The 17854-nt window shown below is 30.5% G+C and overlaps 2 protein-coding genes across 2 annotated transcripts; both read left to right on the forward strand.

Annotated features, from left to right (window-relative positions):
• Window positions 1–3506: 3506 nt before the first annotated feature.
• Window positions 3507–4320, forward strand: LOC123214190. Its single transcript, XM_044633955.1, has one exon. The coding sequence runs from the start codon at window positions 3661–3663 to the stop codon at window positions 4153–4155; it is 495 nt and encodes a 164-aa protein (XP_044489890.1). The 5' UTR covers window positions 3507–3660; the 3' UTR covers window positions 4156–4320.
• Window positions 4321–5583: 1263 nt separating this feature from the next.
• On the forward strand, window positions 5584–10882 carry LOC123214180 (cysteine--tRNA ligase 2, cytoplasmic). The gene is made up of 9 exons (XM_044633941.1): window positions 5584–5860; window positions 6617–6680; window positions 7186–7347; window positions 8674–8844; window positions 8924–9205; window positions 9309–9434; window positions 9655–9891; window positions 10012–10128; window positions 10230–10882. The coding sequence occupies exons 1-9, from the start codon at window positions 5670–5672 to the stop codon at window positions 10515–10517; spliced, it is 1638 nt and encodes a 545-aa protein (XP_044489876.1). The 5' UTR covers window positions 5584–5669; the 3' UTR covers window positions 10518–10882.
• Window positions 10883–17854: the final 6972 nt, after the last annotated feature.

Raw genomic sequence — 17854 nt, forward strand, 5'->3', positions numbered from 1 at the left:
GGGCTTAAGCTTGAATTCAAGATGATTGTTTCAAATTCAAATTAAAGCTAGAATTGGTTATGTTTAATTGTTTCTAAATATAAAATATAAAAACCTTCGAACTCAAATTTGTAAAATAAATTGAGATATTATTAAATTCAAAATAATTATGTACACTTATAAGAAGTACTAATTTAAGTACTCATTATTATACGTTATCATATGATTGAATTATTTTAAATTAAAAATATAATAATATCAAATCATATGATAATATATAATCACTAATATCTAGACTAATACTTATTATAAATGCACATAATATTATATTTTTAAATTATTAAAAAAGTCTTGAAATATAAATAAAAATTTTATGTAAAATAAAGTGTCACCAAATATGTATTTAAATTTTAGATAAAGAATGCTACCCAAAATTTTTAATTAAATTCTAATTTCTACAAGTAGATTTTGATTCTCTACTTCACTCACTCATTTATATAAATTTCATAAATGTATTATTAATTAATTTTTGTTTTTCCTCCTAATAAATAGAAATGATGTAATTCCATAATAATAATCAATAAAATGTTGTTTAAGATGAAATAATAATAATAATAATAATAACAACAACGTGGGTATTAATGCTAATTAAAAATAATTATAATATAAAAATACATAATTTTCTAATGAAAATAGATTGTAATTATTTACTTATTTAGTATAGATCTATTTAATAAACCTTTAATTATTATTTATTTATTTATTTACCTCAAAATTAAGGTTTGTTTTATTATTGTTAAGGAGGGCTTATAGGATGAGGTGATGTCCATGGTAAGGATGACGTTTAGTGAAAGCAAAATGACAATGGGATGATGGCGTGGCTTCTCTTCAATGACAAAGTTTAGTTCATGGAACAAGTCACCTTTCGGTTTGCCCAAAAGGCTGCTACCTACGTATAGCTTAAGCCATGTTTGGCTCTTTCTATAAGTTAGAAAACAAAGTAGGCAGCCCGATTTGATCCTAATGAAGCTCATACAAGATTCAATTTCAAATTAGCTTAAAATCGATAAGTTAATATTCAACTTCAATAAAAAAAAAATTATATTCAATTTAAAGTAATTTGAATTCAAATTTAATTTTGAGTTTGAATAGTTTAAATCAAATTCAATTATATTTTCAATAATTTTAAATAGAATATTGTCTTCTACTAATATAAAAGAAGCAACATTAAACTTTATATTTCTATGTGAGATTATCACTCTGAACCCTCGAATAACAAACGCTCATTGCCTGTGAATTTTATGTTAAATTTCAAAAGGTTTTAACATATCTATCTATCTATGTTTGTGGATGAACATGGTAATAGTGCATATATTTAAAAGAGTAACTTTATTTCTTGTAATCTTTAAAGGACAGTTTTAGTAATAAAAGTTTCTTGTGATTCAAAACTTGTTAAAAACATATAAAAATTAAATTTTTAACTTATTTGATATAATAATTATAAATTTAACTTAGACCTAGTGTTTCACAGATAGTCTAACTCAAGTATGAGTTCTTCATGAAACGAAAAACTCTAATCTTGTAAGTTTTTTAATTGAATATTATAAGGAAAAAAAAAATTTTATTTTTGAAAAAGTGTAACCAATCAAATTACGTTGGGGTCACGGTTCAACTATTAAACACAGATCTAGTTAAAAGTTTTTTAATGTTGTAAGTTTTGCAATTGAATATTGCAAGGGTAAAAATTCTCTTATTTTTTAAAAAGTGTAACTGGTCAAATTATGTCGGGGTTACAGTTCAATTATTGGGCCAATCCAACCAAAGTTGGAGAATGACAAACTTTGCAATTGTTGAAAGTTAAATCGGTGTAAGGAATATGCGCCACAAGCCCCAGTCGGGATTTAAAATCTTTGGTAGATATATGAGAACTACCCAAAAACCGTATAGATTCAATGGTTATGGTACATGCATTATAAACGAGACCAAATGATAGCATGCAGGGAATCTGAGTGGCCGAATGGCAGGCGGCTAGCCCTTGAGTGAAAGCATTTGCTATTGAGGAGAGACAACAGTCTGGAATATCTGCGATTTGGGATAAATGCCCCTCTACCTAAAATTAATAAATTGAGCGATTTCTTCAATAAGCCGTTAAGGCGTCACATTAATGCTAATTAATTGATTATTGATGATTAGAGAACGTGTGTAGAGAAAGCAAAATTGTTGAACCCCACAACACAACTAACTAGCAATGCCTTGTGGTGAACAAATAATGCTTCTAAACAAGACAACCTCTAAACTTCATTAAGCTCCCGAAACAAGTAAAACGATTGGTCAAAGTGTGAAATTTTAGGGATTCAAGTTTGATTTCATACTCACATAAATGAATTTAAGAATTTCTCTCACACAAATAAATAAATTTGAAAGTATACATTAATACTTTTAATATATTATATTGAAATGAAAGACTTTTATAATCGGTTGATAAATTAATCTTTCTGAAATCTACTAGTTTGATTATTGAACTGTATATTTATTAAACCAAAGTTTGATAATGATTAATAATTGTGTTCTTCAAATCCATTTTGATTAATTTGATTAGAGTTTAGAGGGCTCATTAGCGCATTAATTCAACAATTAACGGCTCTCTCTCCTAGTATTTTAATTTGTTAATCCTCTTTATATCCTTCACGTTATTTTATTTATTTTAAATTTGGAACACGTGCTTTATTAAATCATATTTTGTGTTGGACGCAATCCAAGCTTTTATTCAATAAACCGAATTGGAATTAATCTGAATATTATTAATATAAATAATTCACTGGTAATGGTTATTTAATAAAAAAAAATTTAATTAATAATATTAGATATAATTCTTTAGTCATAAAATTGTTATTTCAAATACTTAAACAAGTAAATTTATTCAATGAAGAATAATATTATACTATATAAATAATGAATACTAATAATTTTGAATAATTAAATATATAATCATGTGATTAAATTATCTAATAATTCAAAATTATTTAAACATATGATGATTAATAGAATTCAATTTGAACTAGTGTGGTTTGAATCTATGATTTAATTCGAATGATTTAATCTCGAGTTAGACTTTAGTTCTAGAGTTCAAATCGATATCAACTTATTTTATTAATCAATGATATTATTCATCTAATTGATGACATTATTTATCTCACTGATAATTTATCAATTGTGTATTATCTCGAATGAATTCAATTTCAAATTAAACATTATAAATTTAATCTAAACTTAAACCGATCTAAGTTTAACTTAATTTTGATTGAATTCACCTCTATTAATTATATGTCAATTTATTTAGACTCGTTGATACTTAGACTTATCTAACCTGGTAAAAATTATAATAAACCTTTCTTAAAATAAAAAAAGGAGATGGCTCAAAGTGAAAAAAGTTCAAACTTGAAAAGGTGGAGGGAAAGCTAGGGCTTCAACGGCTACTTCCTGATTCCTTCATAGTAAGTACAAAAGGCAACCGACCACGGTCCTTTTACAGCTTGGCTCCATGGCTCTCCACCACCACCAATCACATTCTCATCTCTTTCACACACTTTTCATCTCCTTTATAATCTTCTCTCCAATCGAAACCCTAGCTACCTACTTAACTAACTTCTTTTTTTCACTGCTGCCTCAAAAGAAGCTAAAATGCGGAGAAAGAGACTACCCATTTTGAAGAAGGTCTCTAATCTTCTGAAAATCTCCATTTCCGTTGCTAAAATGCGGAAACCCATTATTGCAAAGCTCCTTTCTCTCAAGAAAACGAGAAAGCTTAGGAGGTTTAAGCTTCTTAGACATTACAACTATCGGTTTCTTGAAGAGTACGAGTTCTCATCGGCTGCAAGCACACCTCTTATTCATTACAAGAGGAAACAGTTACTGAATTACTCAAGCGGCGGCGGAGGCGGCCTCGGAGATGTGTTCTCCATGCTCTCTCTGTGTAGATGTTTTGGAATTGGAGGGTTGAGAGGTGAAGCTGTTGAAACTCTGCCTGCAATTACGAGGGATCAATTTGTGGAGCCAGCGATGGAGCTGGATGATAATGAAGAAGAAGCAGAAGAAGACTCAGTCGATCTGAGAGCCGAGCAGTTTATTCAATGGTTCCATCAAGAAATGAGAATGCAGAGACAAGATTCAGCTTAATTGAGATTATCAATGGTATTCATTATTTGGTTCTCCATGTCCACAGGATTTTAAGAGATGGTGGAGAAGTTATAAATTTTTGGCATTTTCTTTTGCTGATTTTCAGTGTTGGTTGCTTGATTTGGTGTTATTTCAATGAAACATTAAATTATATTTCCATGGTTACTCATGCATCATTCACGCTTTGATACATTGGTAGAGTTAGATTTGATCCAAATTAAACCCCAATAAAGTTTAATTCAAAACTAATTTAAAATCAATTTAAAAATAATTTAAGTTTAGATTCAATAAGAATATTTAGATCAGCTCAAACTTTAACTTCTTTTTACTGAAAACAAATCTAATCTTTGACTCAAACTCTATTTGTTCAATTTGAGTTCGAATTACTTGAATCAAATCTAATTCTATATATAGATAATTGTGTATATGAATGATTAGATTGAGATCGAAAGTTTAAGGTGTCGATTTGATCCAGATCAAACCACCACAAAGCTCAACTTAAAATCAGTTTTAACTCGATTTGTAAATAATTTAACTTTAGTTTCATTCTAAATTAACTCAAACTTAAATATTTGAATCAGTTAAAACTTAATTTGTTCAATCTGAACTTAAATCAAAACTTGAATAACTTATTTCAAATCCAATATATTGAGTATTGATTAAGAAGGACTATTTTGGTGTTGAAAAAAAAAAAAAAGGCTCAGATGGACATTATATGGGCCAGAGTGATCTGATACATTATAGGCCATCTGGATTCAGGAATTACCCAAGCCCACGTCAATCTGACCGTTAAATGCTCACGGTTAAGATTTCCAAAGGTTTAGTTGGTTCCATTACAATCAAGGACTTTTTTTTTTTAAACTAGCAAAAACATCCTTTTATGCATGTAGTAAAAAATTATCAATGTTAATTTTATAGTAATTTCTTTTCATGTTTTCAAATAATAAAATTAATTAATTAAATGTTTTTTAATTTATCATATTGTTATATAATGAAATTAATTAAATTTGATGACTGAAATGTTTATTATTTTAATTGAAAATTTGAATATTTTTGTCCAAAAATTTTAATAATCAAGAATAAAATTGTAAATGAATTAAAGGTTCAAAATTATCTTTATAATATTTAATGTTTAAAATGAAGTTAATATTTAAATTATTTCTTGTATTATCTATTATGTTAGTTTAACAATAAAAAATTATCATAATACTTCATTTAAAATTGAGTCAAAAATAAGTTAATTTTTAATTTGATTTATTTTTTACTCAAGATAATACGTAAGAGAACATGTTGCTTAGTTTTAATATTTTAATTTCGCTTGTTTTCTGTTAGGGGCAATTTTGGACTTTAACTAAAAGATTAAATGACTATTTTGTAAGGGAAAAATAATGCATCCTGATATTTTAATTAAGCTATAAGCGGAGGACCTCAAGGTTATTTATACCTCAAAAAGAGAGTCCAATCGTTCTTAGGTTTAGGGTTTCTCCAAATCCAGACATATACACAGCTGCGATATGGAAGAGGGCGAAAGCGGTGTCGTTTCAACGATGGAGCTGAAAGTGTACAATTCCATGACGCAACAGAAGGAGCTTTTCGCGCCGAAAACCCCTGGGAAAGTCCGCATGTATGTTTGTGGGGTCACGGCCTACGACCTCAGCCACCTCGGCCACGCTCGTGCCGCCGTCTCCTTCGACATTCTCTACAGGTCTTCGATTCATCACTTGATTGTTTTGAATTTTCATTTTTTTTAGCTGAATTTGGAATTTTGTTTTAGTATGATCATGTTATAATTGCAGTTCCAATTTTTTCATGGCTGTTAAATTAGTAGCGAATTGAAGGTGTAGATTGAGTTGTTGAATGAATTTTGTGAGGAAAAGTATGAAAGCTAAGATATGGTACTGACTTTCCAGCAGTCTATCATTGAAAAAGATTTAAACTTGGATGTCATAATGTGTCTAAAGGTATTGAAAGATTTGCAATTTCAATAATGGTTTTTAGTATTTTAAATGCAAATGTAGAGAAATTGAGTCTTTTTTAGGAGAATTGTTGAAGAGTCATGTAAAAGGTTATGTTCTTTTGAGGAAAGCTTGAAGTTATAAAATGTGGTGAGGGTTAGCGTGCCTGTACCCAGCTAGAGGGATTTAGACATAGGGTTGACAAGATAGTCTTTTCAAAGTAAATTTGTTCTTAACCATGAAAAACGTCTGCTGCAGCCTTGACTGCAATTCAATACTAAACTCAGTTATATTTATTGCATTACTGCTTTGTGGGTCATTCATGTGCATTTTATAAAGTATATTGGTTACTTGATTTCTTCAAAGGAGCCCAATGTGTCTAAACCTTATGTTGCCTCTTTTTCTGTTTTCTTTCTTCTCTTCTCCCACATATTTGAACTTGTCATGAGGGTTGAGCATTTTTATGAGACATTTTCGCTTGATTGATTTGTATTGAAATTATGTAGATACCTACAACACTTAGGCTATGAAGTTACTTATGTTCGGAACTTCACGGATGTAGATGACAAGGTAAGAATTTCCATTATCTTTTGTGGAATGGATGAGTGGTTGCTTATTATGGTTTTAAACTGCAAATTCAATTGAAGTAATTGTATTTTAAAATATATTATTTTGAATCATTGCGTTAGTTTTTGAATTGTTTTGTGATTGAAATGTAATTTTTCTGTGCACAATAGTTATTTGGAAAATTTTCCAATATATAACAAGGAAATTATATTACAATTAAAAAAATTAGTTGTGTTGCTTGGTAAAATTTCAAAACAATCGTGTTAATCTGCATTAATTGATTAATTTTAATGATTTTCCTTAAAAGCAATAATGAAATTCGTAGAAGGAATATGTGATGGTTTGGTTGGTGATCAGTCACCATTTTAACATTTAATTGTGATAGTTCTTTTTTTTAATTTTGCTGCCACCTTAGTGGGTACTTCTATGTTTTGGCTACCTTAATTTTTGGATAGGAGCAGGGTACAATTAGGTTCTTTTGGTTATAGTAGTATGTGGATTTTTTCAGATAATTCGTCGGGCAAATGAGCTTGGAGAAAATCCTCTAAGTTTAAGTGACCGGTATTGCCAAGAATATCTTGTGGACATGGCTGATCTACAGTGCCTCCCTCCTACCCATCAGCCACGAGTGTCTGATCATATGGAACAGATCAAGGATATGATAACACAGGTTTTGTTCTTGACATATTGTCTTTGCTCTTTCAAAAATATGCAATCTAACATCTGTTAAATTGGTTTTTTTTCAGTTGTGTTAGTTTTAGTTGTACAATGCACAATTTAGATTTACCCTTTCCTCTTCTTAGACCAACATAATTGTTATACAAAATTAGGAGATGATGATTTAATTCATCATAATTTTATCTTATTTTGTTTAAATCATTTCTATGTATTTATATGGGTTTTGTAAAGCATGGGGGTTGATTTCCATAACTTTTTCAAGTTATTTTGATTATTTATGAGCATGTGTAAACTTAATAAATCTGGAAATGTAATATCCCTTCAAATATGCTTCCATGAAGTTTGTGGATCCTGTCTGCCCGAGCTCATATTTTTCATGTGAGACCTCTTGGTTGTTTTCTCCTTTAATCCCTAAAACTTTCATTCCTTAGTTTTTATACTTGAAGCTGTCATGCAAATGTTTTGAAGAACATGTAATTTTGATGATTTTGGACATAGATCTAGGTTTTGATTGCTGTTTTTGGTAAAATAATAATTAATTGATCTTGATCTATGTTATTGTTGTCAATTTGTTGCTTGGAATGCATGGATCTGGTTGTGTATTGAATAAACCTAAATGGGTTTTCCTGTGTGTTCATTGTGTTGATTTTTGGAGGAATTTGCTTTCTGTTTTGGAAGTTTTTTTGTTGAATTGAATGTCTAGACATGGCTCCATGATGCAACCATGTTTGGCGGTGCACTTGGATGGCCGTGATAGTTCATTTTCTGGCGAGAAGCATGGAAAAACAGTGAGCAAAACCTCACCAAAAATAAGCAATGAACTGAACTTTTGGGCTGCTATTCACAGTGGCACAGCAAATATTAACTTTTGGGTGATTAAAGTTAATAGTTCTTGATTTCTTATTAGTTAAATGAATTTATTTCATCTTAAATGTAAAGTATTTCATATAGTAAGTGTTATTCAATTAATTAATTCCTATTTATATATGTTTAAGTAATAATATTAACATAAGGTAAATAGGCTTTAAGCATTACATGTATACCTAATATCTCCTGCATCAGTCTGTCTGTGTGTGATTTTTCTTTTTTCTTTTTCATAAAACCATATATAATGTATTTAGTTAATTCACATGCGACATAATTTTCTTAACTGTGATTAAGTACTTGCTTTTGCTTGCATGAAGGTCTTTACCTTCCTTTAATGGATCCTTTTGCTTCTACTGAATGATGTTTTTGTTTGTGGTAATGGGTCATAGGGTTCTGCCTTATAGGAATTTTAAAAATATTTCTTGACACACAAATTACTTGTATTTTGCAGATTATCAGCAATGATTGTGCATATGTGGTTGATGGAGATGTGTTCTTTGCTGTTGATAAATCTCCAGACTATGGTCAGTTGTCAGGACAAAAGCTGGAACACAATAGAGCTGGTGAGCGTGTAGCTGTTGACACTAGGAAGCGTAATCCTGCTGACTTTGCTCTTTGGAAGGTGGGAAACCTTCTATTGCTACTTCACTTACGTAATTCCATTATCAGCACGCATAATCTTTTTCTTTATATCTTTGCAGGCTGCAAAGCCTGGTGAACCAAGTTGGGACAGCCCTTGGGGTCCTGGAAGACCAGGGTGGCACATAGAATGCAGTGCAATGAGTGCTCATTATCTAACCTTCAAGTTTGATATTCATGGTGGTGGAATTGATTTGATTTTTCCACATCATGAAAACGAGATTGCCCAGAGTTGTGCTGCATGCCAAGAGAGTAGTGTGGGCTACTGGATGCATAATGGGCATGTAACTAATAACAATGAGAAAATGTCAAAATCATTGGGCAATTTCTTCACAATTCGCCAGGTGAAATGGGGTTGAATTTATGTCTGCATAGTTGTTTCTTTTTAGGTAGTGATAGTTTAATGCTAGTATTTGTCTTTGGAAATAACCCATCTGTCTCTTGTAGATCACTGAGCGATACCATCCACTGGCCTTGAGACACTTCTTAATAAGTGCACACTATCGATCTCCTCTTAATTACACAGTCTTGCAGCTGGAAAGTTCATCCGATGCTGTTTTTTATATATATCAGGTTGGAAGCTTTTCTGACTATTCTAAAATTTTGTTGGATGATGTGTCCAGTGCTGCTGGCATGTCAAGTAGATTCACCCATTAGAGATCCTGAAAGTTGATGGCATTTTCCTTTTCTATCTTTTATTGTGCAAGCAAATTTTTATTTTATTCTTTGTTTAACATGTGGCTTTGTGCAGGCTTGTGCTAATAATTTACTGTGTTCAAATGTTCTGTATTAGACATTGCTAGATTGTGAAGTTGCTTTATCAGCAGCTCGAGAAGGAAGCCTCAAGGATGACATAGAAAAAAAATATGGCAAAGTAGCTCCCATTACTCAATCTGCTGAAGACTGCATCAGTAAGCTACGTATTGATTTCCAGAGTAAAATGTCAGATGACTTGAATACATCACCTATATTGACTGGTTGCTTCCAAGATGCACTGAAATTCGTAAATAGTTCTTTGAACTTGTTCAAGGTACTCATCTGATTCCTGTTTTGACGTGTCATAATTTCTGTTTCTCAATCATTCAACAATCTACTTGGTGTCTGGAATAACAAGTGTTCTTTGATTCCTTTTTTGGTTGATAATTTCCAGAAGAAGCAACCCAAGAAACAACAGTTATCCATGTTTCAGTCCCTTGTAGAAGTAGAGAAAGAGGTTAAGGAAGTCCTTGGCATTCTTGGATTGCTGCCACCTGGAACTTATTCTGAGGTGAGAGTCCTTTGGCAGTGGTTTTCTATAATTTCCATGATGATACATATATCTTCCTCTGCTCAAGGTTTTTTTACAACAAAGATGGTTCTGTTTAACAGGTTTTGCAGCAGTTAAAAGACAAGGCATTGAAGAGAGCAGGATTATTGGAAGATGATGTGATACGTCTGATTGAGGAAAGAGCAACTGCTAGGAAGAATAAAGAGTTCTCTAAGAGTGATCAGATCAGGGCTGATTTGACTACAAAGGGCATTGCACTCATGGATGTTGGTAAAGAAACAATTTGGAGACCTTGTATCCCAGTTGAACCAGGACCAGAAGCACCACCAGCTGAGAAAGAACAAAAGCCCGCCACAACAGCAGCAACTGCAGTAGAACAAAAGGCTTGATGATGAACCTTGGACAGCTTTTATGCCTGCCCCAGTTAATTTTGTGAGTGCTGACCGGTACAGTTAAAATCACCGACAAATTAAGAAAATACATAAAACATTTTGATTCATGTCAAACTTATGCTGTAACATTTGATGATCTTCCCGTGCTATGACCCCCTTGAATCTGCGACTTATCATATGGGGTCTTCCTTTCACTGTTTCTGGCATCACCAAACAGCAAATATAAAAAACTTTATAGTTATACCTGTCAAATGAATCTTATTATTTTACAGGTTTAAGTTGTAGAAATACAGAAATTTGAGTTAACCCCCTTTGTAATCCTATACCGTTTGCTCAATGAATCAAATTTCATATTCATGATACACAGGAATTTGGCCCAATAGCTTTCCCTCGTAATTGCGAGCCTTCCATATGTGATTGAGGTAAATATTCCAAGGCCAGCTGGGCTTTCTAGCTCTTTCTTTTCAAACCTTTTGCGTACGAACTTGTGATCGAGTCTAATGATTGGATTCGTTTCTATAAACAAGATGAGATTGAGTCAATCTAAATATTTAGTTTGAGTTAAATAAAAATCAAATTTTATGTTAAATTTTTCTTTTTAATTAAGTCTGAGTTTCGATTCATGCATTTTGAATTGGGTTTATTCTCACTCTGGACGAATCAAACCCAGCTCTGGTGTAAATTCACTAATTCCCAGTAGTATCATTATAACACAGTCAAATGGTACTTATGCAATAGGTGGGTCTAATTAGGTACATGGCCATTTGAACCAATCATTCGCATCACAAGGTCTAAATGAAGCAGGGACCAGAACCTACACTGTCTTCATGTACTTGTAAAATGTAAGAGTTGGCAATCAGTCAATCAATCAATCAATCAATCAATCCAATTCTTGTTGGAATATTTTCTTTTTTTCTGACTTTTGGGCTCCCATTTAGGCACCATTTGGCCAGTTCTATTCCATGATAGTTAAAAGAAGAGAAAGAAACCAACTCCCCCACTGACACGGTCAAAAACCACCCACTCTTATGGCTGTCTGCCTCTTTTGAGCAATCAAAACGTGTTGTGGTCTCTTTAAGTTAGGCTAGTCTTGCCTCTTTTGGGCAATCAGATTCAAAGCCACCCACTCTGTTGCTTTCCTGCACATGCATGGCTGCTGCTCTCACAGGTTAAAAGATGCTTGTTCTACAATTTTAGTTGTGGGGACTTGACCCTTTCTTTGAAAGAGTCATGTGAGAGCTGAGTCTTGTCTTTGAAAGAAAAATCAGTCAAATTTGCATCCAATTATAAAAAAGGATTCGGAAAGTGCTTCAATCCGATGTATTACTTGTTATAGAATAAATAATGCCCCCTTTTGTATTTGATCCCTAGCTTTGTATTTTATCTAGTGTTAGATTCAATTAAAGATGATTATAATCGATTTCATATTTAACTTAAATTAATTATTTCAAGTTAAAACTCTAATTCAATAGTATAGCTCAAGATTTATTCGTTTAATATGATTAATCTAATTAACAAACTTCAGATGATATTGTATATTAACCTAAACTTAATTTATTTCAAATTGAATTTATCTTTAGATTTATAAATAATCCCCACTAATGTAAAAATACCTACTAACTTTTATTAAACTTTGTGTCAATGAGAAGGAAAATCAATTTAAAATTTTGAACGAAAATATCAATTAAAAGCATCGGACTTATGATCCAAACATAGTTGTACAAATGTATAACCTATAAAAATGATTAAGGGAGATTACCTTTAATCTACCCATTAAAAGCCCTAAAACTTTTTATTAATTGTAACATGAATAATTACACTAAAACAAGATTAATTGAATTTAGAAGGTAGATAAAGAGAAGCTTCAATTTAAAGGAAATAAATTATTTTCCAAGGTTGGGTCCCGATATTGTCTCCTTCTCAGCGAGAAGGTGAGTCATTTTTTCATGTATTATTATTTAATATTTATGACTTGACTGAAAATGGGTGGACCATTTGAGGCTTCAAGTCATGTCAACGACAGTCTCTTTTGTAAATTGTCCAGTTAGATTTTGATGAATATTATGCCGGTTTTGTCGAGGCAAGAGCAAGAGCAAGGGCAAAAGATTCAGTTTTGATGCCATTATTTTTTTCTTGAAAGTTTTATTCGTGTAGGGGCCAAAGCAACATTTAAATTATAATATCTTTGTATGCTTTCATAATCTCTTAAAAAAAGGGTCAATTCAGTGTGAATCAAACTCAAAATATTTAATTTAAGTTATATGAATTAGTATACAATATAATCAGATTATTGTTAATAAAGTGAATAATATTGATAAAAAGATAAACAATGTCATCAATCAGATAAACAATTTTATTGATAGGATTATTAATTGGGTCAGAAAAGCTTGAAACCCGATTATTCAATTTGAAAAATTCAATTTTGGATCAAACAGAATTCGAACCTTAGGTAGCCCTAGTCAAAAAACTTTGTCTGTTAAGTTATTGGCCTTAGGTTTTGGTTTGTTCAAGTGTGGACCTCGAAAATCTATTGTTTGTAGGGATGCATTTATTAGGTTTTCAATCTTATTAGAGAATTGTAAAGGTATTTTTGCATGTTTTAAACAAACCAAAAACTTGAAAATTTTTAAAGAATTGGGCCTAAACAAAAAATCTTAGGCCTAAAACAAAACCCTAAAATTTTTTACGAGCCCAAGCTTAAACTAGTCAAACCTAGTTCGATAAGTCTGATTGATAGCTCTACTCACTAGATGAATAAATGAGTTAATCCAAAATCAAATTATCAGGGATAAAACTCTTATTTAAAATCGCTCATTCTAACCTAAACTTAAACCCAGGAACTAAAAAGATGAAAATTATTTTCAGATTTCAATCTTGAATATAATATGATCGTAGATTTGGCAATAATGATACCCACATAAACAAGATCAATGAAATCTTATCCTTATTATCTTCTTTTCTTGTTTATATCCGGGCGACTCAGGAGACTTGAAGACTTGCTTCTCCTAGCTAAAATTAATCATTTACAGTCTTTGGAACTGGCTTTCTAGTCTTGAATCCAAACCAGAAACTCCGGCAAACCTTATAGTCTGGGTTTTCAATCTGTTCTGCATGTCATTATAATAAATTATAAGCTTTCTTTTTCTAGTAAACTTGTTTGGCAACAAGCAATCCACCAATGAATTTTTATATTTGTGAGAGAAAAGAAGAAGATGAAGAAGAAGAAGAAATAATGCTGGCTCTTACATCATTCATTACATAAATATGCAAAGCTGAAAGATCTAATTGGTTATGATGTTACAAGTATCCACAAAATCTCTCTCTATCTCTAAATCCCGGAAGGCCACTGGCTGGAATGAGATTGGAACACAGTTCATACTACATCATCACCTTTTGATTTCGTCCATCAAATCCTTAACCATTTGGCAAGAAGTTAATGATAGCAAGCACTTAGAAAAATTATTACAAATAACTTAATAACAAATTAAAGTTGATCGTAAAGTTGATCATATACATACATATATATATATATATATATATATATATATATATATATATATATATATATATATAAGCATTTATGGTCCCTGCATGCCCTAGCTTGCTATAGCTGGTTTCTTAAAGTATTGCAAAATAAATTTGATTGGATCATGGTGACTAAGAGAATGAAAGGAAAATTAAACCCTAGTTCATAAAGAAAGGTTAGAAATTTAGCCAAGTTTTGTGAGAAGTGAAGTAGTAGTGGAAGTCAATATCAATTTAATGGTATTGATGAAGCAAAAGATGGTGGACCAATCCTCAACTAGGATTATGTTTGAGGCAAAGTTGTGGGAATAAGTTTTGATTTTCATTTTGTCTCACCAACCACTTTGTTGAGAAAGAGAGAAGGAGTTGGATCTTGTTTAATGTCAAGAGGGTTTAAAGAAGAAGAAGAAACACTTTTCAACAAGCACAAGTTTTCTAAGACTATCATTATATATGCTTTCTCACCTTCTATACTCATCATTCATTTCTTTTCTACCCAAATGAAACCAACTAACACCTAATCCTGTCACAACGTTTATATCTATAAATAGTTAGATATATATTACTAAATACAAATAAATTGATATATCATTATGTCATTAAATAAATATTTTAAATTAAAAATAAAATAAATAATAGATCACATGATATCACGTCAATTTATTGTACTTATTAATATCCACCATTTATGTATGTAGTATTATTCTATATTATATATTCATTAATTGATTCTATTAGAACATTTAACATAGTACTGTTTTGTGTAAAGTAAGAATAATATTATATATACAAATAAATCAAATTAATTAGTCTATAGTCTATACAACCTAATATAATAACATAGGATTACGTGATCTGAAAATAAGATAAAAAGAAAATAATTAGATCATACAATCATATGTTGTCAACAATTAGTAAAAAATTATTAAGATTTGTTTGTATATATAATTTTATTCATAAGCTGAAACAATGATACTTGTTTATATATATAATTTTATTCATAAGCTGAAACAATGATACTATATGTCTGTCAAAGGAATAAAATTATATATACAAACAAATTTTATAAATTTATTTATATAAATGAATCATTTAATCATATATTATTACATTAATCACTGTAAATTAATTCACAAGGTTTGCTCATATATGTAGTTTGATCGGTGTAGAAATGCAGATTATATTATATTAGATTCTGTAAAGTTGTTCTTCAATAATACAAAAGATGAGATAGATACCAACCCTGCGATTTGGTAACACTTTCTGGATTCTATACATGGACTTCACTTTGCACCGAAAAGAGAGGGACAAATTTTTGGGATGCCACCTACCCTTTTGACCAATTTTGAAGCTGCTTTTAAATTTAATTTGATTCAATTCAAACCCTCAAATCAATATTGCCCAAAGTGCTTGGCTTTGCCATGACTTTTCTTGTTTAATTTATCCAAGTGTGGTTACACGTAAGCTTCTATAATATATAGTTTCCTGATTTGCAAGAGCACACCCACATTCATCCCTAGAAAATAAAATGAAGAATTTTTCTCAACAATTTCTCTCTTTGTTTCAGGTTTTGATTGATGGCAACCAACCCATGTGAGATTAGGACTGTTTAACCACTATCACACTCAAAGACTTTAGTAGGGTTGAATCTAAATCAAGCCAATTGGACTTTATTCAAGCTAAATTCGAGTTTAGACTTTAGTTTGATAATTTAACTCAAGTTTAGTTAGAATTTTATTTGGTGACACTATTTATTTCGTCTATAATATTATTGACCTTAGAACAATATTATGTATAAACAGTTTTGAATAAAAAAATAATGTTACATATATGATATTTTATCATATAACTAAGTGTTATTTTATCTTTAATTCAAAATGATTTAATTACATTATAATATTTTATTTATGTATCTATTTATATACTAAAAAATTTATACACATAATTTTATTGATTGACCTTATTGATAACTTTTCAATGACATCTCCAATCAATTTGAATTAGGTTTAGTTTGTATTCAAACCAACTATTATAAACTTGAACCATACTCAGATCAGGGTATATTCAAGTTTGGCTTGACTCAATCCAACCCTGGATTTTGGGGGCAAACGATGATATATATAATAATAAATGAAAGATTATTTTAGTGTAATTGACACTTAATTTGACTTAAAGGAAATGGAGGTATCATGCATTCATCTTCTTCTCCAATGAAAATAGATTTTGGTCCGCATGTGATTGGTCCTACATTCCATCATCTCTAATCCCAAGTCAAGATGACAAAGGTGACAAGAACCACCAACAAACCACTATCAAAGCCCCCATTAGTTGGAGTTTTGGGGACTACAACCATTCATGCAATCATGTCTTACCTTCCAGCAGAAGACTTATATATTTCTTTATATTCATAAAATCTGAATTCAAACTCAAGTAACCACGAATCTTTCCAACCTTATAATATTTTGAAAAATAAAAAATAATGGTCTTTGATCTTGAAAGTTTCCATGAGGAGAGGAGATTTAATCTTAAGGTCTTGTAAAAATAAATTATACACTTGATGTTTTGATTGATTCCTAAAGGATAGGAGATTGATCTCTCTTGATATTAATGCTGCTCTATAAATTTTTATCTGAGGTGGATTTGAACTAAGTTTTAATAAGAGTTAATTTGAATTTTGTTTGCTCAAATTAGTGAACAATAATATCAGAGGCAAAAAAGAGTCATTAAAAAAGAAAAGAAATAATCATCAATAAGACAAACTCTAATACAATAATACTAATAGGATATTGATCTTGACTAAACTCGACAAGCTGATCTTTCATTAATACTAACGTTGAAGAAACTTATTCTCTGAAAACCCGTGAAAACAAACCACAAACCTAACCTTGGGAGAGGGATACCATTGACATGAGGGATCATTTGCTAGTAACAATCAGTCATGGTTCATGAAGTTTGAAAAAAAGAAAATAATTGAAGAAAAAAAGAAGAGACATGGCTTGCTTTTTCCAATTTTCACTTGCGCATGAAAAGGTTAAAAATCTTTCCTTTTGGCTTCTACGACTTTCTTTCCAGCCTGAATTGATTCTATGATCGATATCCGATTATGCATCATCATATTGATATAAAAATAACATTTATTTAATTAAAACATCTTTTTCCTTTATAAATATTATTAATCCTCCACTTCTTAATTATACATAGGTTAATCGTAAAATTTTCTGTAGAAATTATAGGCATTAATGAAAACAAATTAACATATTTTTATATAATTGATCGATTTTAGATTAGAGATAAAATCTTCTAATTACATAATAACATATCAGTTTATTTGTATTTATTAATATCTCATGGTCATACTTATAGTATTATTAATACGTTAATCACCTTGTTATTAAGCAACTTAAGCAAGAAGGTATGTGTATAAATGTGTTAATTATCTGATAATTAAGTAATAAGAAATTTATTTAACTTGTTTTCTAAGTTTTGCCTTCATCATTAAAAATATTAGCTTTATGCTTATCAATTCTAGACTTTAAATCTAATTTAATTAATAAATTGACCCAACTTCCTTTCCTCTTTTAAACAACATTTCCTCTAAATTTGAGTAACATTTGGATATTATGAAAATGCTACAAACCTTATAATGAGAAAGTGAAACTAAATATACAATTACTTAATTTTAACAAATATTCATAATTTAACGTATTATCATATAATTGAGTAATTTAATTATTTAATTTACTTTAATTTAATACGTTTTCACATGAAATATTAGTGCCAATGAAATTATATATACAACAATAATTCTA

This window comes from Mangifera indica, chromosome 4 (assembly GCF_011075055.1).
Source record: "Mangifera indica cultivar Alphonso chromosome 4, CATAS_Mindica_2.1, whole genome shotgun sequence".
In the NCBI taxonomy this organism is placed as follows: domain Eukaryota; kingdom Viridiplantae; phylum Streptophyta; class Magnoliopsida; order Sapindales; family Anacardiaceae; genus Mangifera; species Mangifera indica.